We start from the raw sequence: 12,590 nt of genomic DNA on the forward strand, positions 1-12,590 counted from the left end.
GCGCATGGGTTAGGTGTTAGTTTATTTTTGCAGATATTTTTGGGCGTTACGGTGCTCGGCTGTGGTTGCCTTGTGTGGCGAGGTGAAAATAGAGTAAGATTTCTCAATTTTTTCCACATAAGTTCTATGCGCTGAATATTGGATACCGATTTGCAACGTGCCACATTTATATGCGGTGCTGTATATAGGATACCAAAACAGTGCAAAAAATGGCGTTGCCGGCTTTTGCGGACACCGCCGCATATGTAATAGGGCCAGATGTTAGTGCACCCTAGACTATTGCTCGAGTGATAACAAATAACTTTCAGCTTCAAATATAAGTGCAAAAATAGAAGCTATACTGATTTGCGCTTGAGCGATGTGTACACACAACAGCGCTATTATTTTCTCTCCACTTGTAACCTAGACCTTTATGGGAATACAATATGAAGTTAAGTATAATAAAACTAACAGAAAGTGTGAAATTACGTACAACTGAGTCCTGGTACTCTACTGATCACTGGCTGGCAGGGACAATTACCAAAAAAAAATAAAAAAAATATTTTAATCAGAACAGGAATGTCAGTTTAATGAAGAAAAGAAAAAATCTCTGTAATACATTTTAAAACATTCTATTTTAGGTAGAACAGAAAGTTTACAAAAGCAAACTCTAGCTACATGTATACATGCAAAAGCAAAAAAAAACAAACAAAAAACAATTGGGTCAAAATTAAACTATCATGATTCCGACAGAGCATTACATTTTTAGAAACTTTCGATTTTACTTCCATTATCAAATTGTGCAGTTCTTTTTATATGGAAACCTTCTGAGTCACCAGCTACTACTGAACATGTGCAAGAGTTCACAGTGTATACATATGTAAATCTGTGATTGGCTGATGGCTGTCACATGATACAGATGCCTGAAAAATTGGAATACATTTTGAAATTTGTTAAAAAAAAAAAATCTACTGCTCTTTTAAAATTCAGAGTCAATGCTATTACATTTTTTTTTATTATGCAATTGTTGATTATGCAAATACACTGTATTTAAAGGGACATAATACTCATATGCTAAATCACTTGAAACTGATGCAGTATAACTGTAAAAAGCTGACAGGAAAATATCACCTGAGCATCTCTATGTAAAAAAGGAAGATATTTTACCTTACAATCTCCTCAGCTCAGCAGAGTAAGTTCTGTGTAAAAAGTTATACTTCACCTGCTCCCAGCTGCAGGTAAAAATAAAAAAAAAAATGAAGAAATGAACAGCAGCCAATCAGCATCAGCAGTGCTGAGGTCATGAACTCTTACTGTGATCTCATGAGATTTGACTTATCTCTCATGAGATTTCATAGTAAACTTCCTTTACCTGATTGGTGAAATAATATGAGAGTGCACGAGGCTCATCCCCTAAGATGTCCCAGGACAGACACACTAAAATGCTGCTTAGAAATCCTTTACAATGGGAGGTGGCTACTGAGTAACTTTTTAGGTAAAATATCTTTCTTTTTTTACATAGAGATGTTCAGGAGATATTTTCTAGTCAGCTTTTTACAGCTATGCTGCATCACTTTCAAGTGTTTAAACATTTGGGTATTATGGCCCTTTAATGGTGAATAAGATGTGGGTTTTATATTTTAAATAGTAATAGTATTATTTAAATGAGCTAATTGTGTGCACCTGTGTAAAATATGCTTTTCATTCTCTCACAAAGTAATTAAATGATCATTATTTTTGCATTTTTATAGGTACAGTGGCTTTGCAACAGATTCTACAGCAGCCTTACTTTTAGGTCTACTTTTCTTTGTAATCCCGGCACATCCATTTAAGAGAAAAATTGAGGGAAAAATCAGTTGAGTATTTTTTTTTTCAATATAAATTCTCATCCAATATACTTTGAGAAAATGATTGTTTCCTTTCAACGCCTTTGCTAAGCTGCTGTAAATTTCCAAGTCATTATATGCTGTGTGCATTATTCTATTTAAATGAGATAATCTATATAATTTTGCATTGAGATAGAAAATAACATATAATCTCCATATAGATTGTCCAGATTCTTTGTACATGATTATGCAAAAATAACACTCAGGAAGTTATCAATGAATCATTATTGAGAAAAAAAACCCTTAAGAAATCAGCTTTTAAAAAAATGCCAGAAAACTGCAGTATCAGTATTATCTTTTATTTTGTGTTAATCCACATAATACTAATAATCTTAGTATTATAGTACAATTAGGGACATAAAACAAGTTGGGATAGATACAAAATATAATAATATGTACTTTATTTACTTTACCTGCAAATGTATACTGCAGTGCCTCGCCATTAACCCTTACTTTTTAGTTTCTGAATTGTAAAGCTCTAACTCCCCACACACATTTCCTTTCTATATCTATTGTTGTTTTGGTAGAATGCAAAAGTGCATAGGGATTTTCTGCTGGAGCATGATTAGAAGCTGTGAACTCAGTTGAAATACAATGCCTGTGTCTAAACACTGATAAGGGGGTGGAGTTGGCTTCTCCAGGCAGCTTAGCTATGTACAGGGAGTGCAGAATTATTAGGCAAGTTGTATTTTTGAGGATTAATTTTATTATTGAACAACAACCATGTTCTCAATGAACCCAAAAAACTCATTAATATCAAAGCTGAATAGTTTTGGAAGTAGTTTTTAGTTTGTTTTTAGTTATAGCTATTTTAGGGGGATATCTGTGTGTGCAGGTGACTATTACTGTGCATAATTATTAGGCAACTTAACAAAAAACAAATATATATCCATTTCAATTATTTATTATTACCAGTGAAACCAATATAACATCTCAACATTCACAAATATACATTTCTGACATTCAAAAACAAAACAAAAACAAATCAGTGACCAATATAGCCACCTTTCTTTGCAAGGACACTCAAAAGCCTGCCATCCATGGATTCTGTCAGTGTTTTGATCTGTTCACCATCAACATTGCGTGCAGCAGCAACCACAGCCTCCCAGACACTGTTCAGAGAGGTGTACTGTTTTCCCTCCTTGTAAATCTCACATTTGATGATGGACCACAGGTTCTCAATGGGGTTCAGATCAGGTGAACAAGGAGGCCATGTCATTAGATTTTCTTCTTTTATACCCTTTCTTGCCAGCCACGCTGTGGAGTACTTGGACGCGTGTGATGGAGCATTGTCCTGCATGAAAATCGTGTTTTTCTTGAAGGATGCAGACTTCTTCCTGTACCACTGCTTGAAGAAGGTGTCTTCCAGAAACTGGCAGTAGGACTGGGAGTTGAGCTTGACTCCATCCTCAACCCGAAAAGGCCCCACAAGCTCATCTTTGATGATACCAGCCCAAACCAGTACTCCACCTCCACCTTGCTGGCGTCTGAGTCGGACTGGAGCTCTCTGCCCTTTACCAATCCAGCCACGGGCCCATCCATCTGGCCCATCAAGACTCACTCTCATTTCATCAGTCCATAAAACCTTAGAAAAATCAGTCTTGAGATATTTCTTGGCCCAGTCTTGACGTTTCAGCTTGTGTGTCTTGTTCAGTGGTGGTCGTCTTTCAGCCTTTCTTACCTTGGCCATGTCTCTGAGTATTGCACACCTTGTGCTTTTGGGCACTCCAGTGATGTTGCAGCTCTGAAATATGGTCAAACTGGTGGCAAGTGGCATCTTGGCAGCTGTACGCTTGACTTTTCTCAGTTCATGGGCAGTTATTTTGTGCCTTGGTTTTTCCACACGCTTCTTGCGACCCTGTTGACTATTTTGAATGAAATGCTTGATTGTTCGATGATCACGCTTCAGAAGCTTTGCAATTTTAAGAGTGCTGCATCCCTCTGCAAGATATCTCACTATTTTTGACTTTTCTGAGCCTGTCAAGTCCTTCTTTTGACCCATTTTGCCAAAGGAAAGGAAGTTGCCTAATAATTATGCACACCTGATATAGGGTGTTGATGTCATTAGACCACACCCTTTCTCATTACAGAGATGCACATCACCTAATATGCTTAATTGGTAGTAGGCTTTCGAGCCTTTACAGCTTGGAGTAAGACAACATGCATAAAGAGGATGATGTGGTCAAAATACTCATTTGCCTAATAATTCTGCACTCCCTGTAATTCATTTTGCTTATTTTTGAAAATTATTTTTAAAATACTTGCCAGCAATTTTTAAACATTTTTTTATGCAAACTATTTTTTAATTTATTAGCCCTTTTAGGATATGCACAGATCTCAACCTGTGTTATGTTTTTTAGTTTAAAGGGACAGTAAGGCCAAAATGCAACTTTCATGAATCAGATAGAACATGCAATTTTAAACAACTTTCCAGTTTTTTTCTATTATCTAATTAGCTTCATTCTGTTGGTGTCCTTTGTTGAAAGCATACCTAGGTAGGCAGCAATGGGAACTAGCTGTGGATTGGTGGCTGCACATATATGCCTCTTGTCATTGGCTCTTCTGATATTTTCACTTCAGCTTCCTTCCAGTACTGCATTACTGTTCCTTCAACAACGGATAGCATTTGATAACATCATTGGGAAAGTTCTTTAAAAGTGTGTGCTCTATCTGAATCACTAAAGACAATACATTTGTAATTCATATCCCTTTAAGGTGTGTCTTCATTTAGTATGTGAAAGAATATGTTATCTAGCTTTAAAGATACAATATTTAATGTTTAATATATGCAGTGTGTATAGCAGCAATTAAAGGGACATAAAATGCATAAAGTAAAATGATTAGAGTATTTTATTCTTGCAATACAATTAGCATTCATTGAGATTTTTGTAGATAAATCATTTAATAGGATTTTCTAAAGGATTGTGATTGACTCACATGTGTTTAACCCCTGCAAATCCTCAGCTCCAGAGCAAAAATGCACTACTGGGATATAGCTACATCTAATGAGCCAATGGCAAGAAGCATATGTATGTAGCCACCGATCACCAGCTCCCAGTAGTACATTGCTGTTCTTGAGCCTACCTAGGTAAACTTCGGATAACCTGTTTTACTAGATCTTTGTGTTGTATAATAATTGTAATTTAAATTCTAAAGGATTGGAGTGAATTAGAAAATGAAGCAAAAAAAAAAAAAAGATGAGCACACATACAGTGTTTTGACATGAAAATTCTGATGGTGACAATAGTCAATTATTTGTAATGAAACAAAATATATTTTCCTGCACCCTTTATTATTGAAATGAGGGCTGATTTGCCTAGACAATTTACATTTGAATCGCCATTCATTTCATATTTAAACTCTTATTTATTGTTTTAATTTTAATATTCTAAGTTTCACATTTTTTAGAAATAATTTTATTAAATTTTTATTGTTTAACACAATTCTATTTTGAACAAATAAAATGCTAGTCTGTATGCTAACGTCTACCAGTTAAATGAATATGTTTTGAAATGTACTTAAATTTTAAGTATCCAAAAGTAAATAAAGAACCCACAAACAAAACAACCTATAAAAGAGATTGTTCTTGAATGAACAACAGAAACCTCTTAAGTAAGTAAAACAGTGCACTATGCATTATTCTGTCAGCTTTACTAGTAATTTCAACAAATTGTGCTGCTTTTTTTTTTTTTTAAAACGTCCCCAGTGGGAATGGGAAATCATCTCCCCCATACTAAAGATTTTGGTATTTAGCCTGAGCTTTTCAATATCTATGACAGAGCAACATAATGATTCTCATGCACTGTTTACCATTGTCTGAGAGCTTGACATTTGTTTTGAGGGAAAGGCAAGGAAGTACATATATATACATGAGCTGGAGTTTACCCAGGAGTTGCAGTAATCTTTGCTCATGGAGGAACATCAGTTTACACAATAGAAATCCCCAAAGTTGGAGCTCATACACGAGAGGACGAGCAGAGCCAGGAGCCTGTGAAGAATTATACAGAGAACCTTGTAGATTGAAATTCTTGTAGGAAAGTGCCACTGTTAAATAGAAGTAGCATGTGACATTATGATTTGCTGCCTTTGTCCCTTAAAATTACAAATAGTCTCATGTGCATGAGGAAGAGTTGGAACAGCATGATGCTGAGGCAGCTACTTGGTGCTCAGAAGACTACCTTACCTTCTTGCTGATGGTTCATCACAATGTTCTAGAGTGTATTTACGCCAGTCAAACAGCAATGAGTGGGAACCCCAGGCCCTTCTGGAGTTAACAATTCTACTCAACACACATTCATGTTGGAACACAGGATGTCCTATATGAGACTGATAACTGAAATTGATAGAGATGACTGATTCCAGCAGTGAAACGTGAAAACAGTTTAGAACTGCTAAACTATGAAGAAGGTCTAAGATCTTATAAAGACCATGACATCCAGGGCCCTAATTTTCTTAAGACTTGGTGGAGTTTTATATTTTTTTAAAGGCAACAAACTCAGTTATTAAATATGGGGCTGACCTATATAAAGGTCAATGGATCTTTTCTGTGTTTCTTTAGCAGACAAATGTTTTTTGCATATATTTTTCCAAGAAGCACAAAGATTAAGCACTCATTGATTTGCTTGTGGCACCTGGGAATTTATAGGTCCAGATGTAAAGACACTGAGATGATACCTAGCAGAAGTATAGCATGGGGAGGTCTACTGTATAAGGAATGGTGAAAATGAAGACAAGTTCTATTAGTGGTAGCAAATATACATAGTCTTAGGCTTGCCTCGGTTATGTAAAGCTGCTATAAAACATTTTTATAGCATTTAAAGGGATATGAAACTCAAGAATTTTCTTTTGTGATTCAGACAGAGTGTATCATTTTAAAAAAGTTTCCAATTTACTTCTAATTGTTTTGTTCCAATAATATTCTGTGTTTAAGAGATGCCTGAAGCACTACATGGCAGTAAATCGTGCCTCCATCTGGTGCTCTTGGAAATGGAAAACATTCTTGCAAAACTGCTGCCATATAGTGCTCCCAGTGGGTCGACTTCTAAGCATACATCCCTGCTTTTCAACAAAAGATACCAAGAGAATGAACAAAAATTGGTAATAGAAGTAAATTAGAAAATTGTTTGAAATCACATGCTGTATCTAACCCATGAAGAAAAATGTGGGTTTCCCTTTAAAACAAAGGAGTCAGCAGTTGCAAAGTATTTTTACTTCCAAAATCACCCCTAATAGAAAAAGCATGGGCCGATGAACAAATGATTGTTCCTTAGGAATAATAACAATAAACTATATTTTGTTCTTTTACCAACTTTCTCAAGCACTGCAGCTTGTCTTCTTAGTGATCTCTTTGTAATGGTCACTTCTTGGCTAAAGCTATAAAGGGAAGTGCTGGAGTAACCAATGATGGAAGCAAGTTCCAGAAAGTCTTGCATATCTTTAAAGGGCCGTCTAGAAAAAAAAACTACATGCTCTTATTTGTTAGAGCATGTAATTTTAGCACTAGTAACATGGGGCCGCTTTATCATAGGGCGAGCGGGCATCGCTAAATGCCGACAGCATACGCTGTTGGCATTTATCATTGCACAAGCATTTCTGATGAAATGTGTGTGCAATGCCGCCCCCTGCACATTCGTGGCCAATCGCCCGCTAGCAGGGGGTGTCAATTAACCCGATTGTGCTGATTGCTGTTCAACGTCTCAGAGGTGGCGGACGAGTTAAGGAGCAGTGGTCTTATGACCGCTGCTTCTTAACTTCTTTTTCCAACGAGCCTGAAGGCTCGTGTGGAAACAGATGCATGCAGGGCTTGATAAATCGGCCCCTATGTGTTTAACCACAGTAAGGGGGTTAAACCAAAAGCTAAAATAGCTGCCTGGAGCTGCAGAGAACTGCTGGCCCTGAGCAGACATAACCAATGAGCCAGTCAGCAGTGGCGGTGCTCATAAATATTAAACATTTATAATACTATGTAATACTTAAAAATTGCTTTAATTTATCTGGGATATATAGGTTTGTCTTCAAAATTCGAAACACCATCCCTATTGACTGCAAACTGAGAAACCTTTGAGATCCAATTAAATACTTTTTAAGAAATGTTTTGTCTTGAATATACCGCAATATGAACTCGCCATTTGTGTAAAAAATCAATCAATCAATCTCTCATCTCTAATACAATATACGTATTTCTAAAAACATAAAATTGTTACAGATTAAAAAGTGCAATATGAGTATGTACAGTTACAGAAAAGTATGTAATAAATACTGAGTAACAATATCCTTAAAAAAAATGAAATTTTTCAGCTTCTGTCGAGTATGTTCCCCTTATTACATGGAAGGAATTTCAGGCCTGTATGCCTTGGGATATTGCTATACTTGTTGGTGGTGGATTTGCGCTAGCCAAAGGCTGTGAGGTAAAGATGTGTGTAACTATATATATATATATATATATTATTTTATGTTTTTTTTATTTATGTTTATTTTTTTATTAGAAACCATTAACAAATAAACATTCATTACAGGATTGTTACATTTTGCTGATAAATACCAGTATATATATATATATTTTATTTTGCTAAATATTGTAAATTACAATTAATATACATCATATCTGCCCATAATATGGCCCTGGAGCTATATCAAGCCCTCTCCAAGGTTTTTTGTTATTAATAAAAACTATTCTGTGCTTTTAATTAAAGGGGCAGATGTCAACTTTAAACTTTCATGATTCAGATAGGGCATGCAATTTTAAACAACTTTCCATTTTACTTTTATCATCAAATTTGCTTTGTTCTTTAAGTATTCTTTGTTGAAGGCTATACCTAGGTAGACTCAAGTGCTAATGTTTAAGCACCTGCAGGCCTCCTCTTATCTCAATTCATTGTATTAACTTTTCACGTGTGCAATATAGATTGTGCTCACTCCCGTGGAGTTATGCATAAATCAGCACTAACTGGCTGAAAATGCAAGTTTGTAAAAACACTGAGATAAAGGGGCAGCCTGCAGAGGCTTAGGTACAAGGTGCTCACAGAGGTAAAAAGTGTATTAATATAACAGTGTTGGTGATGCAAAACTAGGGAGTAGGCAATAAAGAGATTATCTATCTTTTTAAACAAAACCAAAAAAAATTCAAGTAGACCACTGGTTTTCAAACCTGTTCTCAGTCCTCCCTAACAGGCCACATTTTGAGGATATCTGAACTGGAGCACAGGTGAACCAGCTGATTAGTAAACATGGTTATTTTACCTGCTCTCATCCAAGGTAATCCAGAAAACCTGGCCTGTTGGGGAGGCCTGAGAACAGGTTTGAAAACCAGTGAAGTAGACTGTCCCTTTAAGAAATTAAAACATTATTCTAATTTAACTTATTATGAGCCACTCTCTTTAGCTTAAGTTTGAATATAATATAAGGGGAGCCCAAAGCAATCTCCTGCCATTGGTTAGCAGCCTTCAATATAAAAACAGTTTCAGTATACAATAATGAATATTTAATCTATAATTTATGCCTATTTATTCTATATTTCCTAAATGCATATGTCATTTTCATATGTATATAAATGCAGTATTGTGAGTTCATAAATGAATGTGTATATCTATTTACTGTATTGAACAAGAAATCTTATAAAAAGGCCATCAAAAGTAATTTATGTACTTGGCTTAGCAAGAAAAAATGACAGCGATACAACTTTCACATTATCATTGCTACAATATAGTTGTTAAAATTACCTAGGAACAGTGGAAAAATTGGTATAATTTGAATCCTTTTATATTGAAATAATTACAGAACACATTTTCAGGATGCGTTCTTCAAATTAATATAAAGCTATTCAAGTGTCTCAATATTATTTAAACAATTCACAATCTGCATAGAAATATAAGAGCTACACTATGAACTGAAATTCTAAGAGTATTTATTTTGTATGATAAAATAAAATCTCACAATGCTTACAGAATGTTCTCAGCTATTTACAAAACTATTTAAGAACATCTAGAAAATGATCAAATTCAACTTTTTTGAAAATGCTTAGTGCTGATTTATTCAAAGAATCCTATCAGCCAATCGGAATTCGAGGGACGCCATCTTGGATGATGTCCCTTAAAGGAACCTTCATTCGTCGTTAGTCCGTCGGGCCAGAAGGATGTTCTGCGTCGGAGGTCTGAAAGATGGAGCCGTGGTTGGATGAAGATAGAAGACACCGCTTGGATTAAGACTTCTACCGGATGGAGGACCTCTTCTGCCTCGCTTGGATGAAAACTTCTACCGGATGGAGGACCTCTTCCGCCTCGCTTGGATGAAGACTTCTACCGGATGGAGGACCTCTTCTTGCTCCGCTTGGATGAAGAATTCAGCTCGGCTGGGTGAAGACGACTCAAGGTAGGGAGATCTTCAGGGGGTTAGTGTTGTGGGTGGTGGGTTTTAATGTTGGGGGGGGATTGTATTTTTTTTTACAGGTAAAAGAGCTGATTACTTTGGAGCAATGCCCCGCAAAAAGCCCTTTTAAGGGCTGGTAAAAGAGCTGATTACTTTGTAATTTAGGATAGGGTAGGGCATTTTTTTATTTTGGGGGGCTTTATTATTTTATTTGGGGGCTTAGATTAGGTGTAATTAGTTTAAACTTCTTGTAATCCTTTTTTATTTTCTGTAATTTAGTGTTTGTTTTGTTTTGTACTATAGTTTAGTTTATTTAATTTAATTTTAGGTAATTGTAGTTAATTTATTTAATTAATTTAATGATAGTGTAGTGTTAGGTTTAATTGTAACTTAGGTTCGGATTTATTTTACAGGTAATTTTGTAAGTATTTTAGCTAGGTAGCTATTAAATAGTTAATAACTATTTAATAGCTATTGTACCTAGTTAAATAAAATACAAAGTTGCCTGTAAAATAAAAATAAATCCTAAAATAGCTATCTTAGGGTTCATTTTACAGGTAAGTATTTAGTTTTAAATAGGAATAATTTAGTTAATAATAGTAAGTTTTATTTAGATTTATTAAAATAATATTAAAGTTAGGGGGGTGTTAGTGTTACTGTTAGACTTAGGTTTAGGGGTTAATAAGTTTAATATAGGTGGCGGCGGGGTCCGGGAGCGGCGGTTTAGGGGTTAAACATTTAATTTAGTTGCGGCGGGGTCCGGGAGCGGCGGTTTAGGGGTTAATGAGTTTAATGTAGGTGGCGGCGGTGAAGTGGGGGGGCAGGATAGGGGTTAATAAATGTAGGTGGCAGTGGGCTCCAGGGTGTGGTGGTTTAGGGGTTAAACAATTTATTTAGTTGCGGCGGGGTCCGGGATCCGCAGGATAGGGGTTAATAACTTGAATACAGGTGGCGGCGGTGTAGTGGGGGCAGGATAGGGGTTAATAGGCATAATGTAGGTGGCGGCGGGGTCCGGGAGCGGTGGTTTAGGGGTTAATACATTTATTATAGTTGCGACGGGCTTCAGGAGCGGCGGGCTCCAGGAGCGGCGGTTTAGGGGGTAATAACTTTATTTAGGTGCGGGGGGCTCTGGGAGCGGCGGTTTAGGGGGTAAAACAGCGTAGTTTAGTGTGGGTGCTTAGTGACAGGGTAGCAAGAAAGCTGCGAAGAAGCCGATGAGCAGCGAGATTGATGACTGTCAGTTAACAACAGTCCGCTGATCATCACTCCGTACTTGGTGCGCGGCTTCTTGACAGCTTTCTTGATAACTTTGGCGAACGTATTCAGGTCCGCGGCAGCGATGGTAGGCGAGTTCAGGCGAGCGTATTGGGGCGGCGAATGCAGTAAAGTAGGTGGTTTTATAACTAAGGCTAAATGTTTGGCCAAGTGAAACAAATGTGTGTGCACTTTAATCTTGAGTGTAGTCAGACTTTATAAATGTAATAACACACATACACAAACTTGCACATTGGCATTTACACAATCTATCTCTCACACACACACCCCTCTCTTACACTCTCCCTCTCTCACACACACACACTCTTTCTCTCTCACATACCCTCCCCCTCTCCAACACTCTCGCTTTCTCTCTCACACACACACTCTCTCTCACATACCCTCCCCCTCTCTTACACTCTCCATCTCTCTCACACACACACTCTTTCTCTCTCACACTCTCCTCCCTCTCTCTCACACTCTCCCTCTCTCTCTCACACACACTCTTTGTCTCTCAAATACCCTCCCCCTCTCTTACACTCTCCCTCTCTCTCTCTCTCTCTCTCACACACACACTTTCTCTCTCACACTTTTCTCCCTCTCTCTCACACTCTCCATCTCTCTCACACACACACTCTTTCTCTCTCACACACACACCCCTCTCATACACTCTCCCTCTCTCTCACACACACACTGTTTCTCTCTCACACACACACTGTTTCTCTCTCACACACACACTCTGTCTCTCACACACTCTCCTCCCCCCTCTCTCTCTCTCTCTCTCTCTCTCTATCTCTCTCTCTCACACACACGCACCTTCCCCCTCTCTTACACTCTCCCTCTCTCACACACCCACTCTTTCTCTTTCACACTCTCCTCCCTCTCTCTCTCTCTCTCTCTCTCACCCTACCCCTCTCTTACACTCTCCCTCTCTACACACACACACACTCTCTCCCTCTCTCACACACACACACTCTTTCTCTCTCACACTCTCCTCCCTCTCTCTCTCACACTCTCCCTCTCTCTCTCTCTCTCTCTCTCTCACACACACACACACCCTCCCCCTCTCTAACACTCTCCCTCTCTCACACACACTCTCCTCCCTCT

At 37.5% G+C, this 12,590-nt stretch overlaps 1 protein-coding gene across 2 annotated transcripts in view; it reads left to right on the forward strand.

The window, feature by feature from the left end:
* Nucleotides 1-12,590, forward strand: part of SLC13A1 (solute carrier family 13 member 1) — a 258,307-nt gene that overhangs the window by 193,979 nt on the left and 51,738 nt on the right. For both annotated transcript variants that reach the window (XM_053716667.1, XM_053716666.1), the window contains 2 exons: nt 1,731-1,834; nt 8,163-8,272. In XM_053716667.1, coding sequence (XP_053572642.1) covers nt 1,731-1,834; nt 8,163-8,272 — 214 coding nt within the window. The remainder of the gene's footprint in view (nt 1-1,730; nt 1,835-8,162; nt 8,273-12,590) is intronic.

Source organism: Bombina bombina, chromosome 6 (genome assembly GCF_027579735.1).
Source record: "Bombina bombina isolate aBomBom1 chromosome 6, aBomBom1.pri, whole genome shotgun sequence".
Lineage (NCBI taxonomy): Eukaryota > Metazoa > Chordata > Amphibia > Anura > Bombinatoridae > Bombina > Bombina bombina.